This window comes from Thalassophryne amazonica, unplaced genomic scaffold (assembly GCF_902500255.1).
Source record: "Thalassophryne amazonica unplaced genomic scaffold, fThaAma1.1, whole genome shotgun sequence".
Taxonomy (NCBI): domain Eukaryota; kingdom Metazoa; phylum Chordata; class Actinopteri; order Batrachoidiformes; family Batrachoididae; genus Thalassophryne; species Thalassophryne amazonica.
Window position 1 is genome coordinate 2,891 of NW_022986561.1, and position 13,755 is coordinate 16,645.

Genomic DNA, 13,755 nt, shown 5'->3' on the forward strand with positions numbered 1-13,755 from the left:
TTTCCCTTCATTCAGGAATTGTCGTGTGCTGTGTGACTGGGCCATAATATTCAGTCTTGTGTGTAAATAAAATACGCAGCAACTTTGACTTGAGGATTGGTCCGTCTTTCTTCCCACCCCCGACCTACTAACTACTGCAGGAAAAGATGGATGTTTGACATTATGATGGACTCACTTCGTCATATTTTGAATGAGCGTCTTGTTTATTGTACTAATTTATTTAAAATGATAAATGTCTTTAATTAGTATGGGTTTCCTGCTCTGTGCACCTGTGACACCTGCGTCAAGATCTTTCATTCCATCCTGTAATTGCAGAACATTACTTGTCTTGTCTGGCTGACGTCTTACCTGTGCAGTGAGACACTGCCATGAATATGATCACATGATGCATGAAAAATATTGAATTGTGTGTTAAAGTGATTTTACAGTGACAGTGTAACAGTCTGAACCTCTGTTTTCTGATTATTTCACACATTTGCCTTCAGGAGGTGGTTGGTGGCCTGTGGTCCCACCTAGAAATGAGGGAAGAGAGTGGGAGGGATCCTGGAGAAGGTGCAGATGACAGGAGGCAACGTCAGGAGTGGCAGATCAATCTGCTGGATCACATAGAAGCCGTCCAGGATGAGGTTTCACACAGGATGGACTTCATTGAAAGAGAATTGGATGGTAAGAACCAGTTTTGGGCAAATTATTTAAAGGTGTAGTTCCTGCATTTTTTTTTTTTTTTTTTTTTTTTTTTTCAAAAAATAAAAAGACAATTTATTTTGTGTTGAAATATTATCTTTTACTTCAGTGGTATATCACAAACCTATAGATAATTGTTTGGAGGAATCCATAGCAAACATAGGAAGTTTGCTTTTTGAGATTTCTGTACATTGACGTGCATGTTAGAAGGTTCAAAGTTCAGCCCCTATTTAGTGGAAACTGGGAACTTCTAATGCCTTACTTAACAGTGATGAAAGTTTTCCAGAAATTCCTCAAAATTTTGTTTTTTAAAATGGTAAATGGACTGCATTTATATAGCGCTTTTCCATCTGCATCAGACGCTCAAAGCGCTTTACAATTATGCCTCACATTCACCCCGATGTCAGGGTGCTGCCATACAAGGCGCTCACTACACACCGGGAGCAATAGGGGATTAAAGACCTTGCCCAAGGGCCCTTAGTGATTTTCCAGTCAGCGGGGATTTGAAGCCAGGATCTTCTGGTCTCAAGTCCAACACCTTAACCACTAGACCATCACCTCCACTTTTTTACTCCCCGTTTTTACTTATGTGTTCCGGGTTATTTTTGATAGCACACGTCAGAACCCATTCATCTTCCACGTCCATAATGCCCTCACTAATATTTCTATGCAAATGTATCATTGTCAATAATGTCGAATCTTGATCTTCTTTTTTTGTTTTTTGCAAAAATGAAAATCAGTAAAAAAAAAAAAATAAAAAAAAAAAAAAAGATTTTGAATTTAATGTTCCACGCCCAAACAGTTTGTGGCAGTAATGCACTGTGTTGGTTTGCAAACAGCCAGTAAACTCAAAAGAGTAAGGGTTTTTGTTTTCCTGGCGCATGTCGGATTTAGTCTGTGGTCTGTATTTGTAAAATTGTTTTGACGGAAGTCGTTGTCAGTCGATGCTGTTCAAGTTATTTCACACAAATCAAAATCTGTCTTTGGGATGAATTTACTTCAAATGATCTCCATGCAAACGTGATGTTATCCTGCTAAATCTGCATTTTATGTTTTTTTTTTTTTTTTTTTTTCCTTCCTGTTACATGGGAGTGAAATATTCATGTGGAGGAAAATATAAATATTTAACATGCTCGTAGAAATATAAATATTTAACATGCTCGTAGAAGTCGGATATTGATGTGAAAAACGTTTGTGCGTCTTTTTGCGTGACACTTAAGTTGTCAGTGTCCCAGAAATGCTGACGTCAGCACTGGATGGAAAAATCTGTTATTGTTTCCCATTTCTAGAAATGAATAACAGTCTAATTTAAACCCAAATCAGTGTTCCTGAGAACTAAAAGTTATATTGGTGACTTAATGAACAGTAAGATGCAGCTTTAATTGTATCAAATTTAATTTTAGTTTGTTTTAAGACACTTTGTAGTTGTTACAAAAGTACAAATTGGTGAAGTCAAATGTTTAGATAATTGTAGAAAGAGAACAGTTGGCTTACCAGGACATACTCAAAGGCACTTTCCAAGGCTAGGTCAGAACACTACTCCACTCTCATCAACAATAACCCAGGTAATTAAAAAAAAACTCTTCTCCACTATAAATCATATTCTAAAACCACAAACCTCTTCATTCTACACTCATACAGAAACAAACTGCAATTTATTTATAAATTTTTTCACCTCTGAAATAGATAATATCCGTTCCTCATTTTCACCTCTAAACAGCGCCATCCTGGACTTCCCATCAACACCCATCACAACACACCTGTCTCATTTCTCCCCCATAACGCAGCAGGAGGTCGAGAAGTTAATCCGTAGTTCTAAACCATCCACATGCCCTCTTGATCCCATCCCCTCTCCTCTGCTCAAAGCTCACTACAAATTCATCAGTCCCCTCATAACCAAAATCATAAACCTTTCCCTGCAATCTGGCAATATTCCATCTTCCCTCAAAACTGCTTTCATTAAACCCCTACTCAAAAAACCCTCCCTGGACCCTGAAACACTGTCAAATTACAGACCTATTTCAAATCTTCCATTCATATCCAAAATTTTAGAAAAAGCTGTTTCCTCCCAACTCCACATTCACCTCAAATATAACTCTGCATATGAAAATTTAAATCTGGCTTCCGACCTTCTCACAGCACTGAAACTGCTCTCATCAGAGTCACCAGCGACCTGCTCATGGCTTCTGATTCCGGTTCCACATCCCTCCTCATTCTTCTCGACCTCTCTGCTGCGTTTGATACTGTTGATCATCACATTCTCCTGCACCATCTCCGCCACTACATTGGTCTCTCTGGCACTGCCCTTCACTGGTTTCACTCCTACCTCACAGAATGGACTGAGTGCGTAGCCCTGGGGGAGGCAAAATCCAGCCCTCACACAGTCACCTGCGGGGTCCCCCAGGGCTCCATTCTTGGTCCTACCCTCTTCACCATCTACATGCTTCCCCTCAGTCGTGTCATCAGCAAGCATGGAATCAATTTCCATTGCTATGCTGATGACACACAACTATATTTCAAGATCTCCCCCTCAAACCCCCTCTCCGCCAACCTCACCCGTCTCAGCTTCTGCCTGGAGGAGCTAAATTGCTCAAAAACAGAAGCCATCCAAACCGGAACCTCAAATCAATTACGCTCCTCCCCCATCACCTCTTTCATTCTTTGGCCACACCATTACCCTTACCCCCCCTGTGACCAACCTGGGGGTTAAGTTTGACCCCCAGCTTTCCTTTGATGCTCACGTTACTTCCATATGCAAAACTTAATTTTTTCATCTACGAAATATTTCCAGACTGCGCCCCTCCCTTTCCCTCCCGGCTGCATAGAAGCTTGTCCATGCCTTTGTCTCCTCCAGGTTGGACTACTGTAAAGCAGTCCTCATTGGGATCCCTGGCAGGAGCCTTCAAAAGCTCCAATATGTTCAAAACAGCGCTACCAGGATCCTGATGAGGGTGCGGAAACATGAGCACATCACCGACATCCTCCACACCCTCCACTGGCTCCCTGTTCACCTCTGTATAGAATACAAGATCCTTCTGCACACCCATCACTGTCTGCACAGTGCGGCCCCCACTTACCTCACCGAACTGCTCACACCACAAATATCAATCCGGACCCGGTCAGGCCAACAACACCGTTTGCTCCCGCCCAGGACACGGCTTAAAACTATGGTCGACAGAGCCTTTGAGGCCGCAACTCCCCGTCTGTGGAATGCTCTCCCGGACCACCTCAGGGCTCCACAGACAGTGGATGCTTTTAAGAAAGGACTTAAAACCTTCCTTTTTAGAAAAGCATATATGGACTAGATGCTGTTCGCTTTTTTTTTTTTTTTTTTTATTTAATTAAAAAAAAAAAAAATTTATACACTTTTAAATTGTTGAAATTGCTGTATTTTGTTGTTTTCTCTGTTTGCCCTTGTAGCACTTTGAGGTTTGGTATCAAACAAAAAGTGCATTAGAAATAAAATTTATTATTATTATTAGAACAGTAACAGTCCAATGTGAATAGGTGGTTTTATGAAATAGTAATAACACCGTATTCTAATCCATGTGACAGACTGTTATAGTTTTGTCATCTTGCCAATATGGGAAAATAGTCTTTTCACACTACTTGCATTGTGACTATACAAACTATGTGAAAAGACTCTTCTCTGGGGTGGAAAGATTGACATTACCCCCAAAAAATAAAATAAAATATTTATTGATGTATTTTTTGGGGTGCGTAAATAGACCTGAAAATGCACCAGAATGCATCTGAGACTTTTTTTTTTTTTTTTTCAACCCGCAGACCCCCTGCCAGGGGCTTTGGAACTTTGGCCCTTGCCAAACATTGTCAGGTTTTCTTTCCAAAACCTACTTTCATCACTGCTTAGTATAAAAATGCACAAGTATAATAAAGTGTTATTGTCCCCACTGATTAATTTTGGCAAGTCAAAACATTGTAGCTGTAATGGACCAATAGAGTGGAAACCGTAGTAAACATGAGCACAGAGGATGCTGTAGTCAGCATGACGCATCTTATTAGCAAACATCTGGAGAATTCCTAGGCTTATGCTGGTGTTTTATTTGCAGATTTTAGTTCAGCTTTTAAACCACATCAACTGGTCTACATGTTAAACAGTATGTATGCGGATCCTTTTATTATACGTAAAATGGTTTTATTACAAACAGGTCTCAGCAGTTGAAGGTCAATGGGCTGGGCTGCGTTACTACTACTATTCTTTTTACCTGGTGTACAGGGATGATAATTCTGTGGATCAGTGGATTTCTGACTTTTTCTGGATTTCTGGGCCATTTCTGAGATCAGCATAAATCCATTGAAAAAATTGGGGGGAGGGATGGAGGTGCAGTGGGGCCAGCCGTGCTTGTTAAACCTTTCCTCATATGCACGGAACCACATTTCTGAAACAGCAAGCTAAAACGCGAGATGTCATTTGGTTATTTTTTCTACAACAGCGAACTTTCAGCCGATCAGAATCTCTGTAATATGTTACGCGTAAACACTATGTTATTGTGTTTTAATAAATCGTCCACCTGGTCAATGCACTTCCTTCCTCAAGGAGTTTAGTGACTTTTTATCTACAACTCTCAAGCTGTCCAGACTTTTATTTGTTGATGATTTTAATTTCCATGTTGATGATGTATCTGATAAATCTGCTGCTAAATTCATCAGTCTGATGGAATCTTTCAACTTGATCCAACACGTGTCTGGCCCCACACACAGCAAAGGTCATGTTTTAGATCTTGTTTTTACTCTGGGTCTTAATATTGAGTCTATTTATTCTGAGGATATTTTTATTTCTGATCATGTTTGTATTCTTTTTAATTTGTCTCTTAATCTGGATTGTCCGTCTGCTCCTCCTGTGATCTGCTCTCGCATTTTTAATCATTTTACTGCAGATGTATTTTCTGCTGCTTTTAACCTTGATGAGTTGTTTAGTTCAGATGATGTTGATATTTTAGTTAATTCTTTTAATCATCATTGTCTCTCAATTTTGGACAGAGTGGCTCCTTTTAAAACCAGACTTGCCCCTCTGAGTAACTCCTCCCCCTGGATGAATGACAGTATTCGTAGTGTTAACAGATCATGTCGGAAAGTGGAGTGGTTGTGGAAATCTACAAAGCTCCAGGTCCACCTCCTTCATTTAAAGGAGCTTTTAATCTCTTTTAATAATATGGTGAAAGATGTGAGGGCTGCTTATTTTTCCACTTTAAATTCTAACAGCCGACGGAATCCAAAAATTTTGTTTGACACAATCAGAGACATTGTTACACCTGCATCTCCTGCTGCTATCATTCAGTCAAATGAAGACTGTGACAATTTTTTGTCCTTTTTTATCAGCAAAATTTGTGATATCAGGGCAAATATTAATCCCTCTCTTTCTTCATCTGTTCCCTATCTTACCCGGCCATCAGTTCTGGATAGTTTTAAACCTATATCACTGAAAGAGCTCACTGGTCTGGTGGACAGATTGAAACCTTCCTCCTGCCCACTTGATATCGTCCCTACCTCCTTTTTTAAAAAGGTCTTCCATTCTATTGGCCCGGTTGTCTTATTGATAATAAATAGATCACTGCTTTCCGGCTATGTCCCTCAGTAGTTTAAACAGGCAATTATTCACCCTCTTTTAAAAAAACCTAATGCTGATCCTTCACTCCTTCAAAATTTTAGACCAATTTCAAAGTTGCCTTTTATTTCCAAAGTCTTAGAGAAAGTGGTGGCCAAACAGCTTAATGAGGTTTTAGCTGAACATAATATTCTTGATAAATTCCAGTCTGGGTTCTGCCACTTGCACTCTACAGAAACTGCCCTTCTCAGAGTTTCAAATGATATTTTAATGTGCAGAGATGCAGGTGAATATTCTGTGCTTGTCCTTTTGGATCTCTCTGCAGCTTTTGACACGGTGGATCATGGAGTCTTAGTTGAGAGACTAAGGACTTGGGTGGGCATTTCTGGGTCTGCTCTGGACTGGTTTTTGTCTTATCTTTCACACAGGACTTTCGCTTTTGCTGCTGGTAAATTTATGTCCTCCTCTGCCATGCTATCCTGTGGTGTGCCTCAGGGTTCTGTTCTGGGACCTATATTGTTTGCTCTATATTTGCTCCCACTTGGTCATGTCTTGAGTAGTTTTAAAGATGTCTCCTACCACTGTTATGCGGATGACATCCAGCTGTACATCTCATTCACTCCTCAAACGGTCTCTAGGGTATCTGCTCTTCAGAACTGTGTTGAGGTTATTGGTGACTGGATGGCGGCCAACTATTTGTCCTTAAATATAGCAAAGACTGAGGTCCTTGTTTGTGCCCCTGACGAGTTTGTTCCCACTGTGGTTGGGAATCTTGGTTCTCTGGCCCCTTTTGTTCGCTCAGCAGTGAGGAACTTGGGTGTTACGTTCGATCACTCCCTCAATTTTGACGCGTATGTTACCCGCCTGGCACAGTCTTGTTTTTTCCATTTGCGCAATATTGCCCGTCTGCGCAGCATTGTGTCTCGGGCGGAGATGGAGATGATCATTCATGCATTTGTGTCATCACGTTTGGATTACTGTAACTCTCTATTTTTTAGCCTTAGCAAGTCCTCTTTGGACCGAATGCGGCTGCGAGGGTGCTGACGAGGTCATCAAAGAGGTCACATATAACCTCACCCTCTCCTCCTTGCACTGGCTCCCCATCCATTTCAGACTCCAATTTAAAATTCTAGTACTGACTTTTAGAGCTCTGCATGGTCAAATGCCATCTTATATCACCAAGCTATTACATCCATATGTGACAAGTAGGTCTCTGAGGTCTTCGGACCTGGGCCTATTGGTTGTGCCTAGGACAAGACTGTAGACCAGGGGAGACTGTGCTTTCGAGGTGGTGGCACCTAAAATGTGGAATGCATTGCCTTTGGACCTACGCTCCGTGGACTCTGTTGAAACATTTAAAGTGAAGCTAAAGACCCTTTTGTATAGGCTGGCCTTTACCTAGTTTTTATGGTTTTATGTTTCTGCTGTTTTTAATTTCTCTATTCTTATGTGAAGCACTTTGTGATTTCTATCTTGAAAGGTGCTATATAAATAAACCATACTTACTTACTTACTTACTTACTTACTGAAAGTACCAGGATGTGGATATTTTGAATGGCTAGTTTGGTCTGTCGAGTTGCATCTTTAACGTGGCCAAAATTACCGCGAGAGGACGAAGGCTGCGTTAAAAACATCGATAGTGGTGTAAAAACAAAAACACACAAAAAACAAAAGGTTTAAGTGGATCTGTTTGGAGCGGGAGGTGGATGTTTACGGGACAAAAGCAAGATTCAGTGAATTTGTCTGCAAGTTTGAGCTCCCCGATAAAGCTCTCTGCATGTTATGTTCGTATTTCATCAACGAAACCTTGGAAGAACACCACAAGATAAAGAAACATATCATTAAATTAATATTAAACTGACTAATCTGCCAGGGTCCAGGAGAGCACGGAAGAGACACAGTGAGCCCCAAAGCCCACAGCATTCATACCTGTGTAACAGTATATCCCCTGCTCCACCCCCGATTGACGGCCTGAAATATGTGATGTGATGGAAAATACTCCAATTTAGTTTTGAATATAATATCCACAATATATGTATAGAACACACACTACTTTACCACACCATCTTTATTTATAAACCACTTTACTACAACCAAAGCTGACCCAATGTGCTCTACACTAAAACAAATAGTTAAAACATTAAGACATATATTTAAACAATTTAATAAATAAATATAGCGCACACACAAACACAATAGTATGCAAAGAAACACATGTTTAAGAAACATAATGAAAATGAGGGGCCTATAATGTCTGCCACCTTTCTCAAATCTCTTTTGTACAAACTAGACCATAAATATAAAGAGTGGCCAGACGGAAGCACCTCCTTAGTAAAAGGCACATGGCAGCCCACCTGGAGTTTACCAAAAGGCACCTGAAGGGCTCTCAGACTATGAGAAACAAAATTCTCTGGTCTGATGAGACAAAGATTGAACTCTTTGGCGCAAATGCCAGATGTCATGTTTGGTGGAAACCAGGCACCATCCCTACAGTGAAGTATGGTGGTGGCAACATGTAATTGCTGTCGATTTCAATTTATTTTCATTTATATAGCGCTAAATCAGAGTTGCCTCAAGGCGCTTCTGTGTGTAGCACTTGTGCCCAAGACGAGTCTCCCTGTGGGGACAATAAAGGATGTTCGATTTGATAGCGGATGCAGTCATCAGACTTTGAGAAAATTATATTAAAGGATCTGTCTTACCCATGCCAGTTGTAGACTATAATTACAAGGATGTTTGGAGTCAGCGCCCGTATTGCAGAGGTTTCAGTGTGTCGGTCATGGCTATATTGTCATTTCAAGCTGCATGTCTAGATGTAGGCCGCACAATTTCAAATGTCTGTTTTTTGTTTTTTTTTTTGTCAGCTTTTAGATGAGCTTTGCTGGCCCTAAATCATGATTATAGCAGGAGAATGTCTTAGTGCACTCAGATGTTAACATTAAAACCTCAAACACATGAAAATGTAAAAGGTAGATTAAAAAGTGGTTTTGTACTATGTGACTCCTTCAAGTTAAAACCTTCTTGATTCAAAGATTTTTGCAGTTTTACATGTTTAACATCCTCCACTGTTTCATGAACACTCATTAAGGCTTAAACATGCCTGGAGTGCAAAAGTCCGCTGGTTCACACAACAGAATCACAGTTCAAAAATATTTCCATGGTCACTTATTTATGGCCATTATTTTTAATTGGGGTCAATAAAAAGTTTTTCTGGCCTGGTGGGGGTTCTCTCTGCTATCATATGGGAAAACCGTTCTCATGGTGTTGCAAGTATTGCACAGTCAGTATTATGCCACATTATCACTGCAGTGACGTAACACTGTACCACCCACCTCTAGCGCACGGTGGTGTTTTAGACGTCCTCTTTCCGATTTACCTTCAGAGGCGTGACTGTTTTGTCTTTAAAAAGTAAATATTGCCACTGGGCCTGAACATTTCTAGTATTTTCAAATGTCTTGACTCACCTGTGCGGTCTTTAACATCTTCAGGATGTGTAAGCTTCTGATTTGTTGCCATCAGTGCTGGAGAGCTGGCTGGATCACACCGGCGAGCTGGAACCTCCTGATCCTCTGGCCCGCCTGCCTCAGCTCAAACATCGTATGAAGAGACTGCTGACACAGCTGGGCAAGGTGCAGCAGATCTCTCTGTACAGCTCCACATGAGGGCGCTACAGGACAGCACCAGCTTCAGTCACCGCACAGCGAAGGAACTGCAGGACACAAAGGACCCTGTGATGTCTGCTGCTCCTAAAGGGTTTGTGCGGTGAAATCTGATGCTACAGCCGGTGTCATATAAAGATGTATATGAACACATTGAGCATCATGAATCAGGATTAAACACCAGAAGTAACCTCGTGAATGCAGGAGAAAACAAATGGGACCAGATTACTTTTGTGGTTCCCATGCTGAACCGTCTGAATGCCTTTTGTCTGAACGAATGTGCACGGCCACCCCGTGTCTAGAAGTGCAGAAGCTTCATATTCATCTCGTACTCCAGTATGCCTCTCTGCAGTCTGTTTTAAAACGGCTACCATTTCGGTTAACACCGCTTCATGTGTTCTTTCGCACTTCTTAGCCAGACGTGTGTCGAAACTGTTGCTATAATTGTGGACAGTAACTTGAAGACATTCGGTATGTAGAAACGGTCTGTATAAATGTTGTGTTGCACCTCTAAACAGGTTTGTTTTCTACTACGCTGACATCACTTATGTTATTTTTGGATTTAGATAGGAATGTAATGTTAATTTTCTTGTTTTAGCTCTGTATTATGGATGTCGCACCTGATTTTTACAATACTGTGGACTTGTCTTCTGCTTACGTAGGATCATGTCTGATAAACACAGCTTCGCCCTGTACATTTTACTCCTCTTTGAATCGCTTTTGTCTTTATTTACAGTGTTTTGATCATTTGTAAATACATCAATGAAAAATGTACACCTCGTAATTAAGCACATTCTCCAAATACCCATGTTACACTCTACTGTTCAGATGAAAGCAGGGATAAATGTGAAATGATGCAAAGGTTTTGTTGGTAAATAAACTTATTGATCACAGACATGTTGTTTTGGATGCCCTGCAGGCTTGTTTCCTCGACCTGGAGACAGCGACCCCTCTGGCAGTAGCACAGGTTATGTATGTTTATCAACGCAGTAGATTTGCTTTCTTACATAATCAGATTAAATTTACAGGCAGCAGTGGCCGAGAGGTTGAAGAAGCAATTTTGTGACAGAAGAGACAGACTTCTGTCCATGCAGGGCCACTGAGCAAGACATTCAGCCTCCAGCTTGTCAATCACAGAAGTGTCTCTCACCTCCCACACTGAGGTGAGCTATCCGTGTTTCAGTTGTGTATACTTTTTTATAGAAGATTAATGGGTTATGTAATCTGCTTGTAAATGGAAACTCGTAATGTGAATCCTAATCATTTAATCGCCTAAATTTGAGCCAACATTGTGGTGACTTAGACGGGCAAATTACATCATTCCACTTCCCCACATTTATAGCTTTGTGGTCATTTCCTGCTGAGGATATGTGATTTGTAATTTATATTCTGAAAATAAAAGTATGACAACCATTGTACTAAGTACAACTCCAAATCAGAAAAAGCTGGGGCTGTATGGAAAATGCAAATAAATGTACAGTGATCCTGACGTTTACTTTGACTTTTATTTCATTGCCGAGAACGTGAACCCAATATAGTTCATGTTTTGTGCAATCAACTTAATTTGATTTGTCCATATTCCTGCATTTCAGGCCTGCAACACATTTTAAAAAATAAAAGCACTGGAATTTAGGGCAAGTAATGAGTCAATTTTTTTATTTGACTCATTACAGATGAATTGGCACTCCTTGTTTTGTGGGGGGGGGGGGGGGCATGATGTGTGCACTGGACCAAAGATGAAACCAGTCGTCCAGGCAATCAACAAGTCCAAAAGCCATGATCTGTCTTGTTTTGGGGTTGTCAATGCCCTTGGTAAAGGTACTTTACAATTCTGTGATGGCAGCATTAATATAGACAAGTACATTTGAGATTTTAGAGCTGTCTTCAAGAAGACCTATTTTCCAATGATACCGTGCCTTTTACAACAAGATGATGCAAACCACTTTCTGCACACATTATTAAGGCATAGCTGCAGAGAAGAAGGTATTGTTACAGGTACTGGACAGTCCTGACCTTTCCTGACAGTAGTAAATCAACTGACATCATCTGTGGTCTGGTGACTTTCGGCCTGCTTCCGAACTACTTTGTTCTTCCAAACCTACATCTCGTCCCATTGCAGTCATGGTAGACAGTAGTTTGCTCAGTTGAGACCAATTCCCCTGTTCTGTTAGTCCAGCGTCTGTTAAATGGAGATCCCAGAAGAATCTGTGCTGTTGAAAGAGGCATTCATCAATAACAGGAGATCTCAGCTCCTGGGAGAACTTGGCCCAGGCGTGAACTTGTCCTAGAGAAGTTGGCCCTGGGAGAACTTTTATCATTGCATTACACCTATTGTAACCTGTATTTCTGTATGTCAGTCAAGGAAGCAAAATATTAATTTCAGCAATCTGCAAAGACACTTCACGTTCCAAATAAATAAACTAGAGTACCGCGCTTGTAGAGCGCAAACTGCCAACAGTAGTTTCCAATTCCATAAATTTTTACCTTACAAAAAAAACTACTGGAGCCGATTTCTATCCCCTGGGCCGAGTTCTCTTGTGCTCCATTCATCTTGGTGTATGTAAACATTTGACCCACTGAAATCTAACAAAGGCAGAAATATGTAAAACGCAGTTGGTGAAAAGGTGAGTCCATCTCCTCCAGTTTAATGCACTAAAAGAATAAACATTATTGTAACTCACCAAATGAAAACCCCCCCGCATATAACGAGGTCAGGTAGAGGAACATCTACTGGTCCCATGTTGTCGCATTCCCCAAGTGACAGAATCTTTTGAATTCTTGTGAAGCATGTTTTAAAAAAAAAAAAGGACTTAAACTTCAGTGTGACTTGTATTTTTATTTATATCAAATTGTAAAAAATAAATAGAATAAAATTTTAAAATTGGCACATCAAACTTCTTAAATTGAGGAGTTTTTGTCCATGTTTTACACTGAAAAAAGAATAGTTGAACCAACTTAAAAGAATTGTTTCAATTTGTAACATCTAAATGAATTAAGTTGTTTGAACTTAAGTTTGTAAGTTAGAGTTGATCTAACTTATTAACTTAAGTTCAAACAACTTAATTTAGATGTTATCAATTTTTAAGTTGGTTCTTTTGTACTACATTTGCTGGTATTGTCTTAATTTTGAAGTGTTGTGGCTTCTCGGCATCCGTACATTTTAGTGTAGAAGGAACACTTTAATCTGAGTATAACATTGAGTCAGTTTAACTTCTAGGATATTGATCTGGTCAGTTAAGTAGCAGAGGGGATTGTTAATCAGTTTCAGCTAGTTTGGTGTTAATGAAATTAACAGTTGCACTGGAGGAGCAACAGTGAGATGATAGGCAAAACAGGAATAGTTTTACAGGTGGAGGCTGCTGATATTTCTTTTCCTCATCTTTTATGACTGATTTCTCACGTGTTTTGCATTTGAGCCTGCATTTACGCTTTAAGTCTGGTCTGCTTGAGGTTTCTTCCTCAAATCATCAGAGGGAGTTCGCCTGTGTGCTTGCTCTAGGGGTTGGTAAGGTTAGACCTTGTGTGAATCACCTTGAGGCAACTTCATTGTGATTTGGTGCTATATAAATGAAAATAAATTGAATTGTATTTGCATTTGGCTTTGAATTCAGCTCTCTGTAGACTGACAATTTTCATTTCCGCCATGTGTTCCTCTTTTTTTTTTTTTTTTTTTTTTTTTTTTTTTTAAGCGTTCCTGAACCAACTTCATTGATGTATCCACCAGGTGGCAGTCATGTCTGAGATATTACATGAGAAAAGTAAAGTTGCTTTGCTTGATCTGTTTCATCAAACTTCTCTCAATTTGAATGAGATTGTCGTCAATATATGTCCTTTTAATTCGTTGAG

The 13,755-nt window shown here is 40.1% G+C and overlaps 1 protein-coding gene across 1 annotated transcript; it reads left to right on the forward strand.

Moving 5' to 3' along the window:
- Positions 1-371: 371 nt before the first annotated feature.
- LOC117506293 (PHD finger protein 20-like) lies at positions 372-10,804 on the forward strand. The gene is made up of 2 exons (XM_034165781.1): positions 372-666; positions 9,770-10,804. Exons 1-2 carry the CDS (start codon positions 519-521, stop codon positions 9,910-9,912), a joined length of 291 nt encoding a protein of 96 aa, XP_034021672.1. The 5' UTR covers positions 372-518; the 3' UTR covers positions 9,913-10,804.
- Positions 10,805-13,755: the final 2,951 nt, after the last annotated feature.